Source organism: Physeter macrocephalus, chromosome 20 (genome assembly GCF_002837175.3).
Source record: "Physeter macrocephalus isolate SW-GA chromosome 20, ASM283717v5, whole genome shotgun sequence".
NCBI lineage: Eukaryota > Metazoa > Chordata > Mammalia > Artiodactyla > Physeteridae > Physeter > Physeter macrocephalus.
This window is the reverse complement of record NC_041233.1, coordinates 20449945-20463772: the sequence shown is the minus strand read 5'-3', so window position 1 is coordinate 20463772 and position 13828 is coordinate 20449945. Positions and strand designations below refer to the sequence as shown.

The 13828-nt window shown below is 35.4% G+C and overlaps 1 protein-coding gene across 3 annotated transcripts in view; it reads left to right on the top strand.

Annotated features, from left to right (window-relative positions):
* HERC4 (HECT and RLD domain containing E3 ubiquitin protein ligase 4) overlaps positions 1-13828 on the top strand; it is a 140253-nt gene that overhangs the window by 47849 nt on the left and 78576 nt on the right. For all 3 annotated transcript variants that reach the window (XM_024132087.2, XM_028480865.2, XM_024132088.3), the window contains exon 8: positions 10753-10913. In XM_024132087.2, coding sequence (XP_023987855.2) covers positions 10753-10913 — 161 coding nt within the window. The remainder of the gene's footprint in view (positions 1-10752; positions 10914-13828) is intronic.

The following is a 13828-nucleotide window of genomic DNA, read 5'->3' as shown; positions in this document are numbered from 1 at the left end:
CCGGTTCCCCTGCATCGGCAGGCGGACGCGCAACCACTGCGCCACCAGGGAAGCCCTGGGCATTCCTTTTTGAACAGTGTCATTTCCTTGATGTTTACAGTATCACATAGTTTCTTGTAGATTTGCATGTGTTGTGGCCAAAGGAGGAACTTCGTGTTTTCTGGAATGCCTCGATAAGATATAGCGGTGCCTCTACTCTTTCCCTTTGTGTTGGTCATTTTTGCAAATTACTGTAACATGGTAGTTCCAGCTGAAAGTGGAGATTTTTTAAATGAATTGTTAAGGAATCTAGTAATCTAAAATAAAAACCATTATCTTCTACATGCCTGATTTGCTGCTAAGGAATCACAGAGGAGAAACTTCTTTTATACTGATTATTTTACCTTTCTCTATTTGAAACAAATTTATCTGAGGCAAGATATTAATAAGGTAAATGTAATACTGTATATAACATTAAAGAAATATAATTTATTGTATGTAACATCACACTTGAAGGGAAACTATAGATCGTCTTTTTTTCTTTTGCTTTTCCACCTTTTTTTTCTTTAAAGAATGAAGAAATTGACCAGTTAATTACTTAAGACATAAGATTAGTTAGTGGTGAAAGTTGAATTGGACTACTGATCTCCTGATTCCCAGTTCTTGGGAGTAATAGGAATCAGAGCTTTGTAACTGAGCTTCACCTTTGATGGATTAAATTTTGGTGGACTCCCCAGAGGCAAAATATCCTTTGCTTGACTAACTCAGTTTTGACCACTTAGCTTAGTTTTCCAGCTAGTATGTATCTTTTTACAATATAGTTAAGTTTTCCAACATTAATTCAAGTACACAGAATTACACTGTAGGTAGCCTTTGGTGACTTTTTTTTTTTTAATATCATGCTGTATGATTATCCATATGTGTGTAGCTATGGTTCTCCATCATTAGGTCTTATTGCTGTGTTTTACTCAATTATATGCATATATAATTATTTTCTCAGTCATGGGCACTTGGGTATTTCCAGTTTTTGTCAATTACAAATAATGTTGCTTTGAACATTTATTATATAATATACATAAACTTTAATATTTCTAAAGTATATACCTAGAATGGAATTTCTGGGTCAGAGAGTATACTTAATTTGAGTTTTGCAGGTTAATGTCACCCTGTTTACCAGATTGGTTATACCAGTTTACCTTCCCATCACTATTATATGAGAATTCCTGTGTCCTTGTCACCATTTGGTATTGTTAGACTTTTAAATTTTTGCTAATCTCTTGGATATATAGTGGTACTTAATCATGATTTTAATTTGCATTTCCATGATTTGATAGGGATTGCATTGAGTTGGTAGATCACTTTCAGAAGTATTGACATCTTAACAGTATTAAATCTTTCAAGCCATGAATGTGGGATGTCTTTCCATTTATTTAATTTCTTTCAGTAATATTTTGTAGTTTTCATTGTATGTCTTTTATCTATTTGCTTTCTCTATGCCTCACACTTTTTTTGTCCCTGATTTCCTTTGTTACTGCCTTCTTCTGTGTTTAGTTTATTTTTTGCAGTGAAATGTTTTAGTTTCTTCTCATTTCCTTTTCTGTATATTCTATAGCTATCTTTTTGTGGTTACCATGGGGATTACATTTAATATCCTAAAGTTATAACTAACTCAAATTTATACTAGGTCAATTTCAATAATATACAAAAACTTTGTTCCTATATAGCTTTGTCCCCACCCCATTTCAGTTATTGGTGTCACAAGATAACTTTTGTATACATTGTGTGTCAGAAAACATAAATTAATAATTTTATGCATTAGTCTCAAATTCTGTAGAAAACAAAATTTGGAGGAAAAAAACACAAAATTACAATAATACTAGCTTTTATAATCACCCATATATTTACCTTTACTGAGATCTTTATTTTTTCATACAGCTTCAAGTTACTGTCCAGTGTCCTTTTCATTTCAACCTGTAGGATTCCTTTCAGTATTTCTTAAAGGGCAGTTCTGGTGATAAACTTCCTGAGCTTTTATCTGTAAATGTCTTAATTTCTTTCTCACTTTTGAAGGACAGTTTTGTCAGATATCAGATTCTTTGTTGACAGGTTTTTTCTTTCAACAGTTTGAATGTATAAGCCCACTGCCTTCTGACCTGCAAAGTTTCTGCTGAGAAATCTACTGATTATCCTATTGAGGATCCCTTGTATGTGACAAGTCACTTCTCTCTTGCTTCATTCAGGTTTCTTTCTTTGTCTTTCGACAGTGTGATTGTAATGTGTCTCAGTATGGGTCTCTTTCAGTTCATCCAACTTGGAGTTTCTTGAATGTTTATGTCTTTCATCAGTTTGGGTATTTTTTGGTTATTATTTCTTCAAATGATCTCTCTTTATCTCTCTTTTTACCTTCTGGAACTCCCACAGTGCCTATGTTGGTCCACTTCATGATGTCCCATAGGTCCCTTAGGTTCTCTTTACTTTTGTTCAGTCTTTTTTCTTTCTTTTCCTGAGACTTAATAATTTCAGTTGTTTTATGTTCAAGTTCCTGTATTCTTTTTTTTTTCTGCTCAAATCTGCCTTTGAATCCCTCCAGTGAGTTTTTTATTTTAGTTAATGTATTTTTCATCTCCAGAACTTCCTTTTGGTGTGTTTTTAGGTTTTCTATTTTTTTATTGATATTTCCATTTTCTTCATATATTGTTTTCTTGACTATTTCCATGTCTTCCTTTAGTTATTTGAGCATCTTTAAGAAAATTAGTTTTTGTCTATTAAGGTTCATCATCTGGTTGTTCTCAGGGAACAACCCTGTTGTTTTATTTTTTTAAAGTAGACTTCATTTATTTATTTATTTATTTATTTATTTATTTATTTGCGGTACGTGGGCCTCTTACTGTTGTGGCCTCTCCCGTTGCAGAGCACAGGCTCCGGACGCGCAGGCTCAGTGGCCATGGCTCACGGGCCTAGCCGCTCCGTGGCATGTGGGATCTTCCTGGACCGGGACATGAACCCGTGTCCCCTGCATCGGCAGGCGGACTCTCAACTACTGTGCCACCAGGGAGGCTCTAGACTTCATTTTTTACAGCATTTTTAGGTTCACCAGAAAATTAAATGGTATATTTGTTTCAATTGATGAACCTACTGTTGACAAAAATGATCAATAAACAATCTGTAATAGGAAAAGAAAGGAGTTTTATTTGAGCCAAACTGAGGACAATAGCTTGGAAGACAGCTTCTCATATAACTCTGAGGAACTACTCCTCCAGAGAAGCATGGTTTTCAGCACAGTTTTATATCTTGTCAGAAGAAAGAACATCAAACAAGTCAGGGATACATTCCTTCCGGGTTTCCCAAAAAACAGATCAGCATGTACACAGCAAGTCCGTATGGCCTTGGCACCTGGGAAGAGAGTCTTATCATCTAAGGAGTGCCAGCATTGGCATCCCAGGAAGGGAGGGGTTTAATCTTTATTTTTAACATGGATATTCTTTACTTCTGGTCATTGTGCCCTTCTCTTTAATAATTACAGCAGATATACAGTATATGTTTGATAGGCCACAAACAGGCTGTTTTAGTTACGATTAAAATCACATTAACTTATGTATAAACCAGAGTGACTTCCCCATACCTCAATATGTGAACATTTCTTTCATCACTACATTGACAGATCATTACATGTGTACATAGTGTATGTTAGGGTTCATTATGTGGGTTTGGAGAAATGTATAATGATGTGCATCCACCATTATAGTATCATACAGGGTAATTTCAATGCCCTAAAAATCCTGTATGCTCCCCTTATTTATCCCCCCACTTCCCTAACTCCTGGCAGTCACTCATTTTTATTCTCATAGTTTTGCCTTTTCCGGAATGAAATATAGTTGGAGTCACATAGTATGTAGCCTTCTCAGATTGTCTTCTTTCACTTAGTAATATGCATTTATGGTTCCTCCATGTTTTTTCATGGCTTGATTGCTGATTCCTTTTTAATGCTAACTAATATTCCAGTGTCTAGATGTGCCAGTTTGTTTATGCATTCACCTACTGAAGGATATCTTGGTTGCTTCCAAGGTTTGGCAGTTATGAATAAAGCTGTTATAAATATCTGTGTCAGGTTTTTGTGTAGACACAGGTTTTTAACTCCTTTGGATGAATAATGAAGAGCACAATTGCTGAATCATATTGTAACAGTATGTTTAGTTTTGTAAAAAACCATCAAACTGCCTTCCAAAGGAGCTGTATCATTTTGGATTCCCATGTTGGTTTATTTTTTCCTTTGAATGGGCCTCACTTTCCAATTTCTTTGTATTCTCTGTGATTTTTTTTCTTTTTGAAAACTGTACATTTGAACCTAATAATGTGGTAACTCTAAAAATAATATTCTTTCCCTTCTCTAGGGTTTGCTGTTTTTTGTTTTGTTTTTATTTTTTGATTTTTATAGGTTGTCTCTGTGCCAAGGATCAGCCTGAGGTGTAAACATAAGGTCTTCTCAGGTCATTTCTGAGACTGCACCTTTTCCAGGGCATGCACAATGACTTTCTAAATTCCTGTGTATATGCAGTTACATTTGAATGTCCTAGATCTTAAATGACTGACTTCTAAAAGGGGCAGAAGAAAAAAGAAAGGGGAGAAAATAGAAGAAAATAAAAGGGAAGAAAACACCAGCCCTTTAAATCCTCTGGAAGTCTCTTCAGCTGGAGGGGAATAGGCTTGTAACAGTGGTCAGAAGGGGTGCAGAAAAGACTTACCCACCTTTGTATCTGTATGTCTGTGATCAGAAGCAGCAATCAGTGATCAGAGGACCAATCTCAAATATAAGGACCTTATTACCTACCCTGGCTCCCACAAGCTATGTCCAAGATACTCTTGGAGCATGTGGATTATTGCCTGTCACAGGGCTGAGGGTGAGGGGGTAGGTAGTTACTACTGTGCTAAGTGCTGAAATTAATCAAAATTAATTGCAATTTACCACCCAAGCCTTCCCTTGGAAATTACAAGCCTTTAATAGATGCCAGAGTTTTAAAATAGTTACATCAGACAGATTCTGTCACAGCAGTTGTCTAAGTGAGGAGACAGATTCCTGGTGCTTCCTACGTCACCATCTTCTCAGAATCATCCTCTCATAGCTCCATCTTTGAAAACTCCTTTGCCCTCCTGCTTTTTAGTGCTACTGTTGCCATAAATTAAGTTCCATGTGTATGTGGATCTGTTTCTGTCATCTCTATCTTATTCCTTCAATCTGTGTGTCTATCCCTGTTTGATTATTCTTGATTTCTCCTTGTATGTCTGTCAGTTTTTGCTTTTGCTTTTGAGACTGTGTTCTTAAGTGCATAAAATTTAAATTTCATCCATTCTTGATGAATTGAACCTTTTGTCTTTGTGGTGGTGATCCTCTAGATCTCTAATATCACTTTTGTTTCCTTAAAGTCTGTTTTATCTGATGTGAATAGAGCTCCACCTGCTTTTATATTGATATATATATATTTTTTACCTATTTATTTTTTTTCTATTCTTTTACTTTGTCTTTCTGTATGTTTTAGATGAATCTCATGTAAATAGCATTGTTAGATTTTTTTTTAAAAAATTCATCCTAACCATCTTTGTCTTTTAAATGGACAGATTTGGCAAGTTTTATATTTTTTTTATTATTACTAATATATTTGGGTTTAAACCTGCCATCATATTTTGTACTGTTTGTGCTACCTGTTTATTTTCGTTTTCTTTCTTTTCTTTTTTGCCTTTCTTTGGATTAATAATTTTTTTAGTCAGTTTATTTTTATTTTTAAAAATTTATTTATTTATTTATTTATGGCTGTGTTGGGTCTTCATTGCTGTGCGTGGGCTTTCTCTAGTTGTGGCGAGTGGGGCCTACTCTTCGTTGCAGTGCGTGGGCTTCTCATTGCAGTGGCTTCTCTTGTTGCAGAGCACGGGCTCTAGGTGCGTGGGCTTCAGTAGTTGTGGCACACGGGCTCAGTAGTTGTGGCACATGGGCTTAATTCCTCTGTGGCCTGTGGGATCTTCCAGGACCAGGGCTTGAACCCGTGTCCCCTGCATTGGCAGGCGGATTCTTAACCACTGCACCACCAGGGAAGTCCTTTTAGTCAGTTTAATTCCCTCTACCCATTTGGAAATTTGGGAACTCTTTTTTAGTTGTTACTCTAGAAATAACAACATTAATCTTTAAGTTATGTTAATACTTTCCCCCTTTTCTGGAAGTTGTAAGACCTCCGTTTACCTTACCAACTTTTCATTCTCTATATTTATTTATTTTCTTTTTTAGGCCACGCCGTGCAGCATGTGGGATCTTAGTTCCCTGACCAGGGATCGAACCCATGCCCCCTGCATTGGGAGCGCAGAGTCTTTAACAACTGGACCACCAGGGAATTCCCATTCATTCTTTTTTTTTTTTTTTTTTTTTTTTTTTTTTTTCTGTACGTGGGCCTCTTACCGCTGTGGCCCCTCCCGCCGTCTATATATTTTTAAACCCCAGAAGAACATTGCTTCATATAGTCAGTGTACATTTAGAAATGGCTCTACATATATTTACTACCATTTTTTTCTCTTTAGTTTTTACAATTAGTTTCATTTTCCTTTTATCAGCCACCCTTTGGAATTTTCTTTAAGTAGATTTGCAGGTGGCAGACTCTTTCGTGTATCTAAAAATGTCTTTATTGCACCTTCGTTCATGAATGATGTTGGTTATAGAATTCTAGCTTGGCATTTGCTTGCAGCACTTAAGGTAATGTTCTACTGTCTTTTGGCTTCAGTTCTTCTGAGAAGTCGGCTGCTGGTATGTTGCTCCTTTGAAGGTAATTTGTCACTTTTCTCTCTCTCTTCAGTTTTGCTTTCATTTGTTAAGGTATGGATTTCCTCATTTTCTTACTGGACTTCTTGAATCTGTGGAATAATCTCTCTTTAGATACAGCTTTTCCTTTCCTCGTAGGACTCTGATTGGATGTGTATTAAATCGTCTCACTCCACCTTGTAGTCTTCTTTCCACATTTTTGTCCCTCTTTGCTGCCTTCTTGATTATTTTTATGATTTATATTTCAGTTCATTAATTCTCATACTATATTTTTTGTTAAACCTATATTCTTGATTTTGGTTATTGTGATTTTTCAGTTCTAGTGTTTCATACTGGTTCTTTTTAAAAATATGAAACAATTTTTTTCTTTAATCTTTCCAGCTGTCTGTCAGTTTTCAACCTTGGACTTTATTTCTTGGACATTAAACAAGTATTAAACATAATTATTCTAGATTCTTGTGTTTGAAAATTCTGATATCTGAAATCTTTAGGGATCTATTTCTATTGTTTCTTCGTTCTGCTAGGTTTTGTTCATGGTACCCTTTTTCTTTGCCCAGTTTTGTGTGTTTGACCATGTATTTGAAAAATTATTTATGGGGATGATGTGACAAAGCCTTCCTTTCCTTTTTCCATATATGAATCAGGATAAAAGGTAAATAAAAGCTCAACATATAAGTGAGCAGAAATGCTTGCTATCTTAACCTTGTTTATTAGACTGTTGAAGTTATACATGAATATATATTCACTAAAGTGTAGAGAGTTCAACTTTCCTTGTTTATCCACTTCATGAGTAATTCATTAAAAGATTATAAATATTTTTAGGTAATTTTTTTCCAATGAAATATTTAATCTGTCCCTTGTGAGATATCACACATTGTTTAATGTTATCCAGTTTTGTAATTCTTAACGGTAAAAATGTGCTTGATTTGAATAGTTATTCTTAGCTCTGTAAACTTAGTTCTTTCCAGTAATTTTATTTATTTAATTATTGGACTGGGGGAGGAATTTCAGTTATATATTAATTGAGATGTAAAAAATGATCTACAGAGGGAATGTCGGTTGGTATCATGACCAGTTTGATTTCCAGATAGTTGGTACTGTAAGAACTATGTATTATTTCCTTATTAAATAATTGTCAGAAACTTCCTGAAGGAAGCAGGCAAGGGACATCAGAAATGTGAACTCATCAAAGAGATAATCCAAACGGAAAATATTCAGATTCCAGTAGTATAGTGTCATATTGTTTTTGAGCTATTATATCAAATACAGGACTTGAGATAGTTATGTTTGTTCACTGGCTCTCAGCTCTTGACTACATGCTGTAATCCTTTGGAGAGTTTTTAGTAATATGTATTGTTGCCTAGGCTCACTCCTAGGCAACTCCAAAATGCAGCCAGGGTTAAGAACCACTGCTTCAGTAGACCAGTTTGAGGAGGAATTTAACAAGCTAGTATTGAGCAGTTGTTTTTAAACTGTTGATATGTTCCTTTGAAATGTCACAGCGGCTGCTTCCTGAAGGAGGCAGACTGGGCAATGTTAAACCCTTCTTTAGCCAGAACAGTTTGTCTGTTTTATGTGCTAGGATTCCATTTAATGTTTATTTTGTTAAGAGTATCCTTGATTTAGAATTTTTTTATTAACCTCGGCTCATCTGGCTCTGAGATAAGATGGTTGTTAGATTCTACTTAGTTTTCCAGTAATGTGACAGACTAGATAACTTGAAAACCCTTTTGAATCAAAACACCTTTTAAATAACATAGATTAGTTTGCCAGCAAGTAAAGGGAATTCCGCAGGGCAAAAACAAGGAAATCTGAAAACCATACCTGTTTGTTTGAACTGACTCTGGAGCTGCTCTGAAAAAATTTGCCAGTCTAGGTAATGTATTAATTACCTTATTTTGCTAAACAAATCACCCCAAAACTTAGTGGCTTAATACAATTACCTATTTAGCTAATAATTAATTCTGTGGTTCAGTGATTTGGGCTGGGCTTAGCTGGGCAGTTCTTTTTTTTTTTGGCTGCATTGGGTCTTTGTTGCTGAGAGTGGGCTTCCTCTAATTGCAGTGAGTGGGGACTATTCTTTGTTGCGGTGCGTGAGCTTCTCGTTGTGGTGGCTTCTCTTGTTGTAGAGCACAGGCTCTAGGAGTGCAGGCTTCAGTAGTTGTGGCTCGTGAGCTTAGTTGCTCTGCAGTGTGTGGATCTTTCCGGACCAGGGCTTGAACCCGTGTCCCCTGCATTGGCAGGCAGATTCTTAACCACCAGGGAAGTCCCTGGGCAGTTCTCATCTTAGCTGAACTCAGTTAATCAGCCGATGATCTGGGTAGGGGCTGGGTAGTCTGTGGGGACCTTAGCTGGGTCAGCTTGTCTCTGCTTCAGATTATATATCATCCTTCAAATGCTAACCTTGGGTTATTCTCAAGATGGTAGAGCAGAGTTCCAAAAGAGAGGGAAAGAGTGCAAAGCCACTGATGAGGCATAGGCTCAGATCTGATGCACTGTCATTTCTGCTGCATCCTGTTCAAAGCAAGCCACAGGTCAGAGACCAGTTTTAAGACATGGAGAAATAGATTCACCATCTTGGTGGGAACACCTGCAGAAGTCATATTGTAAGGATAATGGGTATAGGGAAAAGAATAACTTGGGTCCTTTTTATAAACAATATACTACAGATGGCAAAGGAGTTTGGAATAGGAGATGAGACCTAAGAATTGGTAGAGGCAGTAGTGCGGCCTGTGAAACCATCTCCTCCCAGTAAAGCCGCCTCATGGGAAGAGTTTACAATGCAGTATTCTCTTGCTAGTTTAAGGAGACTTTTCTGGCCTTGGCCTATTTTCTGGTTTGGATCTCCCCTCAGAATTTGTAACCACAGGACTGCCCTAAAGTAGGTTTAGAGCTTGTCAGAGTAGTCCTGGGTTGGTGTATATGTATTATATTTCACAATATATTAAGGGTTTTAAATGAAGTAACTGGCTGGCTGTTTTGAAAAAAAGAACTAGAAATGGTATAAAACATAGTCATTAAAAGTTTAAATTCAGTGGATGGTTGAAACAGCAGATTGGACACACTGCTAAAGAGAAAAATAATGACTTGAAAGATAGATCCAAGCAAATTACTCACAAGGGGTATGGATATTAAAGAGAAGTTAAAAGACTGGTTGGGTATGTTGGGAAGATAAAACATTTGTCTAATATTATCAAGAAGAGAATTGAATAAATGGGAGAGGGACAGTATTTGCAGAAATAACACTTAAGAATTTGTTGGACTTGATTGAAGCCATAAAACCTGAGATTGAGGAACACAAGGCCTGAGCTGGATAATCACCTTTAACCCATTCCTAAACATACAGTAGTGAAGCATCAGAAGGAGTTGGATAGGTTCACTGCTTAGTGGGTTTTCTTTAGCTTCAGTTCCATAATTTCTTAGGTTTGCTTCCACTCTGCAATCTCTAGAGGAGTCTGAGTGTGTATACATAAGGATAAATTTCTTTTGAAGAAAGGAAACATTGTTTTATCATGCAGTTTTATATATACCAATCTTCTGCCCAGTTCTTATCTTAAAACTTTTGAGTGATGCCCAGATGGTGGGCCCTTATAGACCATAGAGCACTAAGCTAGAACCTGACAGAGAGGGAAGGCGGCTGGGGAGCTTTCTGGGACAGCATAGTTAGATGCTGCCTCTAGTGCTAAATCATATATTGTAAGGGATTCCAGTATAGAGCTGGGCCTTTTAAAATTTGGACATTTGTGGGAATTTTCTGGAATATGCTTTATGCAGCCTGCCTGTGTGGTACAGAATTCATTCAGTATAGAGTAAGGTTATTAAATATTTTGTACAGAAAATTTTAGAACTATAATGGTTTTATTAACTTACTTTTGAAGACAAAAATTATATCAGTAATATTTGCTGTGCTTTTCTGAATGTAAATTGTTTGAAAGGTAACATTAAGTCTGAGGTTTTCTATCATTTTACTCTAGGCAGCACACTTCTGCTTTTGTTCCTTCATCAGGACGAATTTATTCTTTTGGACTTGGTGGTAATGGACAGCTAGGAACTGGTTCAACAAGCAACAGAAAAAGTCCTTTCACTGTGAAAGGAAATTGGTTCCCTTATAATGGACAATGTCCACCAGATTTTGGTAAGTTCTTTTACATTAAAGCTTTGCTGCACACACTAAAATTATTCTTAAAATGTTGCTCTTAAAAGATGAACTTTTCTACGTTTTAAATGAAAGAATTACAAGATACATTGTTTTGTGAAAACAGCAAGATACAGAATAGTGTATATGGTTGCTTAGTTTGTTTATATATATGCATAAGGAAACCCAGGATAAATAAAATAATGAAAGTACGTTGGGCATATGGGAACTGAATGGTGACTAGATACCAGTGGGAGGGAAGTGTTTTTGTTTTTTTATTTTTGATTATGGTAAAATACACATAATACAAAGTTAATGAACTTAACTATTTTTAAGTGCACAGTCAGTAGTGTTAAGTACATTCACATTGTTGTGTAACTACCTCCAGAGCGTTTTTGTCTTGCAAAACGAAAACTCTCTGTGTTCATTAAGCAACAATTCTCCATTCAGTCTTCCCACTAGCTGGCAACCATTCTGCATTCTGTCTCTGTGAATTTGACTTAGCTCTAAATATCTCATAAGTGGAATCATAACATATTTGGTTTTTTGTGATTGGCTTGTTTTATAAACTTAGCATAATGTCCTTAAGGTTCATCCATGTTACAGCATGTGTGTATAGACCACATTTTGTTTATCTGTGAATTGCTGATGGACATTTGGATTGTTTCCACCTTTTGACTACTGTGAATAATGCTGCTATAAACATGGGTGTATAAATATCTCTTCAAGACCCTGCTTTCAATTCTTTGGGGTATATACAAGACTTTAAAATTATATAACATTTTCTATTTATCTGAAATTTGAACATATGAATATATTACCTGTTCGAAATATTAAAATTTAAAATTTGCTTTTATATCACTACTACTTTAGCCAGATCTATATTTTTGTTTTCTGTTACTCTTTTAATAGATCTGGTTATCTTTTCAATGATACTAACTTACTACTTAAAGAATTTGAAATGTTCAGATGCTGTTTTCTCATTCACTTCTTTGACATGCTGCAACCAAAATGTACTTTTTAAAATATTTCCTTTACCATCCTAAACTATACCTCAGAATTGTTTTCTCATTTATTTTATCTATGTTTGATTGTCTTTGGGATTTTTCTCTGAGTTGTGGGACTTGAGTCAAGACTATTCTGTGATGAACCTACTATGAAGGTTGACATTTGAAAAGGTCCATCGCTTTTTATTATGAATTACCTTTGAAGATACTGTCTTTTTTTTTTTTTTTGGTAGCTAAAAGGCTATCTTGGTTATACTTTTATTTAACAAAGGTCAGGATATGATACTATATTTTTCTTGTTTTTGTTTGATTTTGTGTTAGAAATACGGCTTCGCTTTCTTCCAGTCACTCTTAGGTTTGGAACCTGCATTTATTTTAGTAGTATTGTTCTTTTTCTTATGTCCTTAGGAGCATGTTGATGTTTCATCATATCAGTTTCTTCCACAAGGCACCATTAATAATCTAACAAAGAGATTTGTAATTTAAAGCAGCATGGATATTGTAAGGAATCATGTATTTCTGTTATACAGTTTAGTCACTTAGAGATGCATTTTGTTGCCTTTGAAACTGCATATCTTAAGATTATTTGCATTAAAGTGGGAAAGGAAATGGAGTTCTAAAAGCAGTCATTTTTGCTACAATTTAGTTTCATTTAAAAATTGTTTATTCACAGTAGCCAAAAGGCATAAACAACTCATGTCCATCAACAGATGAATGGATAGAAAAGTATGGTATATACATGTAATTGAATATTAGCCATATACAGGAATGAAATTTTGGTACATGCCACAGCATGGAAGAACCTTGAAAATGTGCTAAGTGAAAGAAGCCTGACACAAAAGGATAAATATTGTATGACTCCTCTTATATGAGGTACCTAGAACAAATTTATAGAGACAGAGAGAACACTGGTTTCCAGGATCTGGAGGGAGGGGAGAATGAGGAGTTGTTTAATGGGTACAAATTTTCTGTTTGGAATGATAAAATGTATTGGAGGTGAATAAGGGTGATAGTTGCACAACACTGTGAATTTGCTTGATGCCATGAATTAACACTTTAAAATGGTTAAAACAGTAAATTTTCTGTTATGTATATCTTACCACTATTTTATATATATAATATATATAATGGCTGATAATTATTTTGTACTATACTAAAGCTGTGTAGGATAGGAACTAATTAAATGTGAATTTAATTTACTCAGCCTCTCTAGAAGTTAAGTCCGTGGCCCCCCACCATAAATCACATTGTTAGCATAAACTATCTGGTATGGCCTCAAGGCCACAGGTAAAAAAAGACACTTTTTTTTTCACACACAACACACACACACACACACACACTGTATTTTATTTTTACAAGAGATAAATAAACTGACACCAAGCATTGTAAATGGATGACCACAACAAAAGCAACAATGATTGCAATTACCAAACTCGAAACACACTCATACTGTGTCATAATATTGACATTCAGTTCAGTAATCCTCCACTGTAACAGGTCCTTTACTTTGCAGTGAAAATTGATTTGTATATTTTTTGCCTCTGAGTCCTTGTGGGATTTTTTTTTTTTATTCAAACAGAAAGTCACAAAAATTAAAATCATCCTCATCAGTTCACTCAGTCCCATGTAATTAATTTTTTTTTCATCTTGATCTTTTGTTAGCACTTTTATGAATTCATCAGTTTTCCATTAGAGTTCTGAAAAAATAATCATACTCATCAGTTCACCCAGTCCCATGTAATTAATTTTTTTTTTCATCTTGATCTTTTGCTAGCACTTTTATGAATTCATCAATTTTCCATTAGAGTTCTGAAAATGCTTATTCATTCAGTTCAGCAGTATAGTCAGTTACCAGAAACCTGTACTTGTCAGAGTCTTTTCCATGAATTCCTTGAAGATGAAACCCTT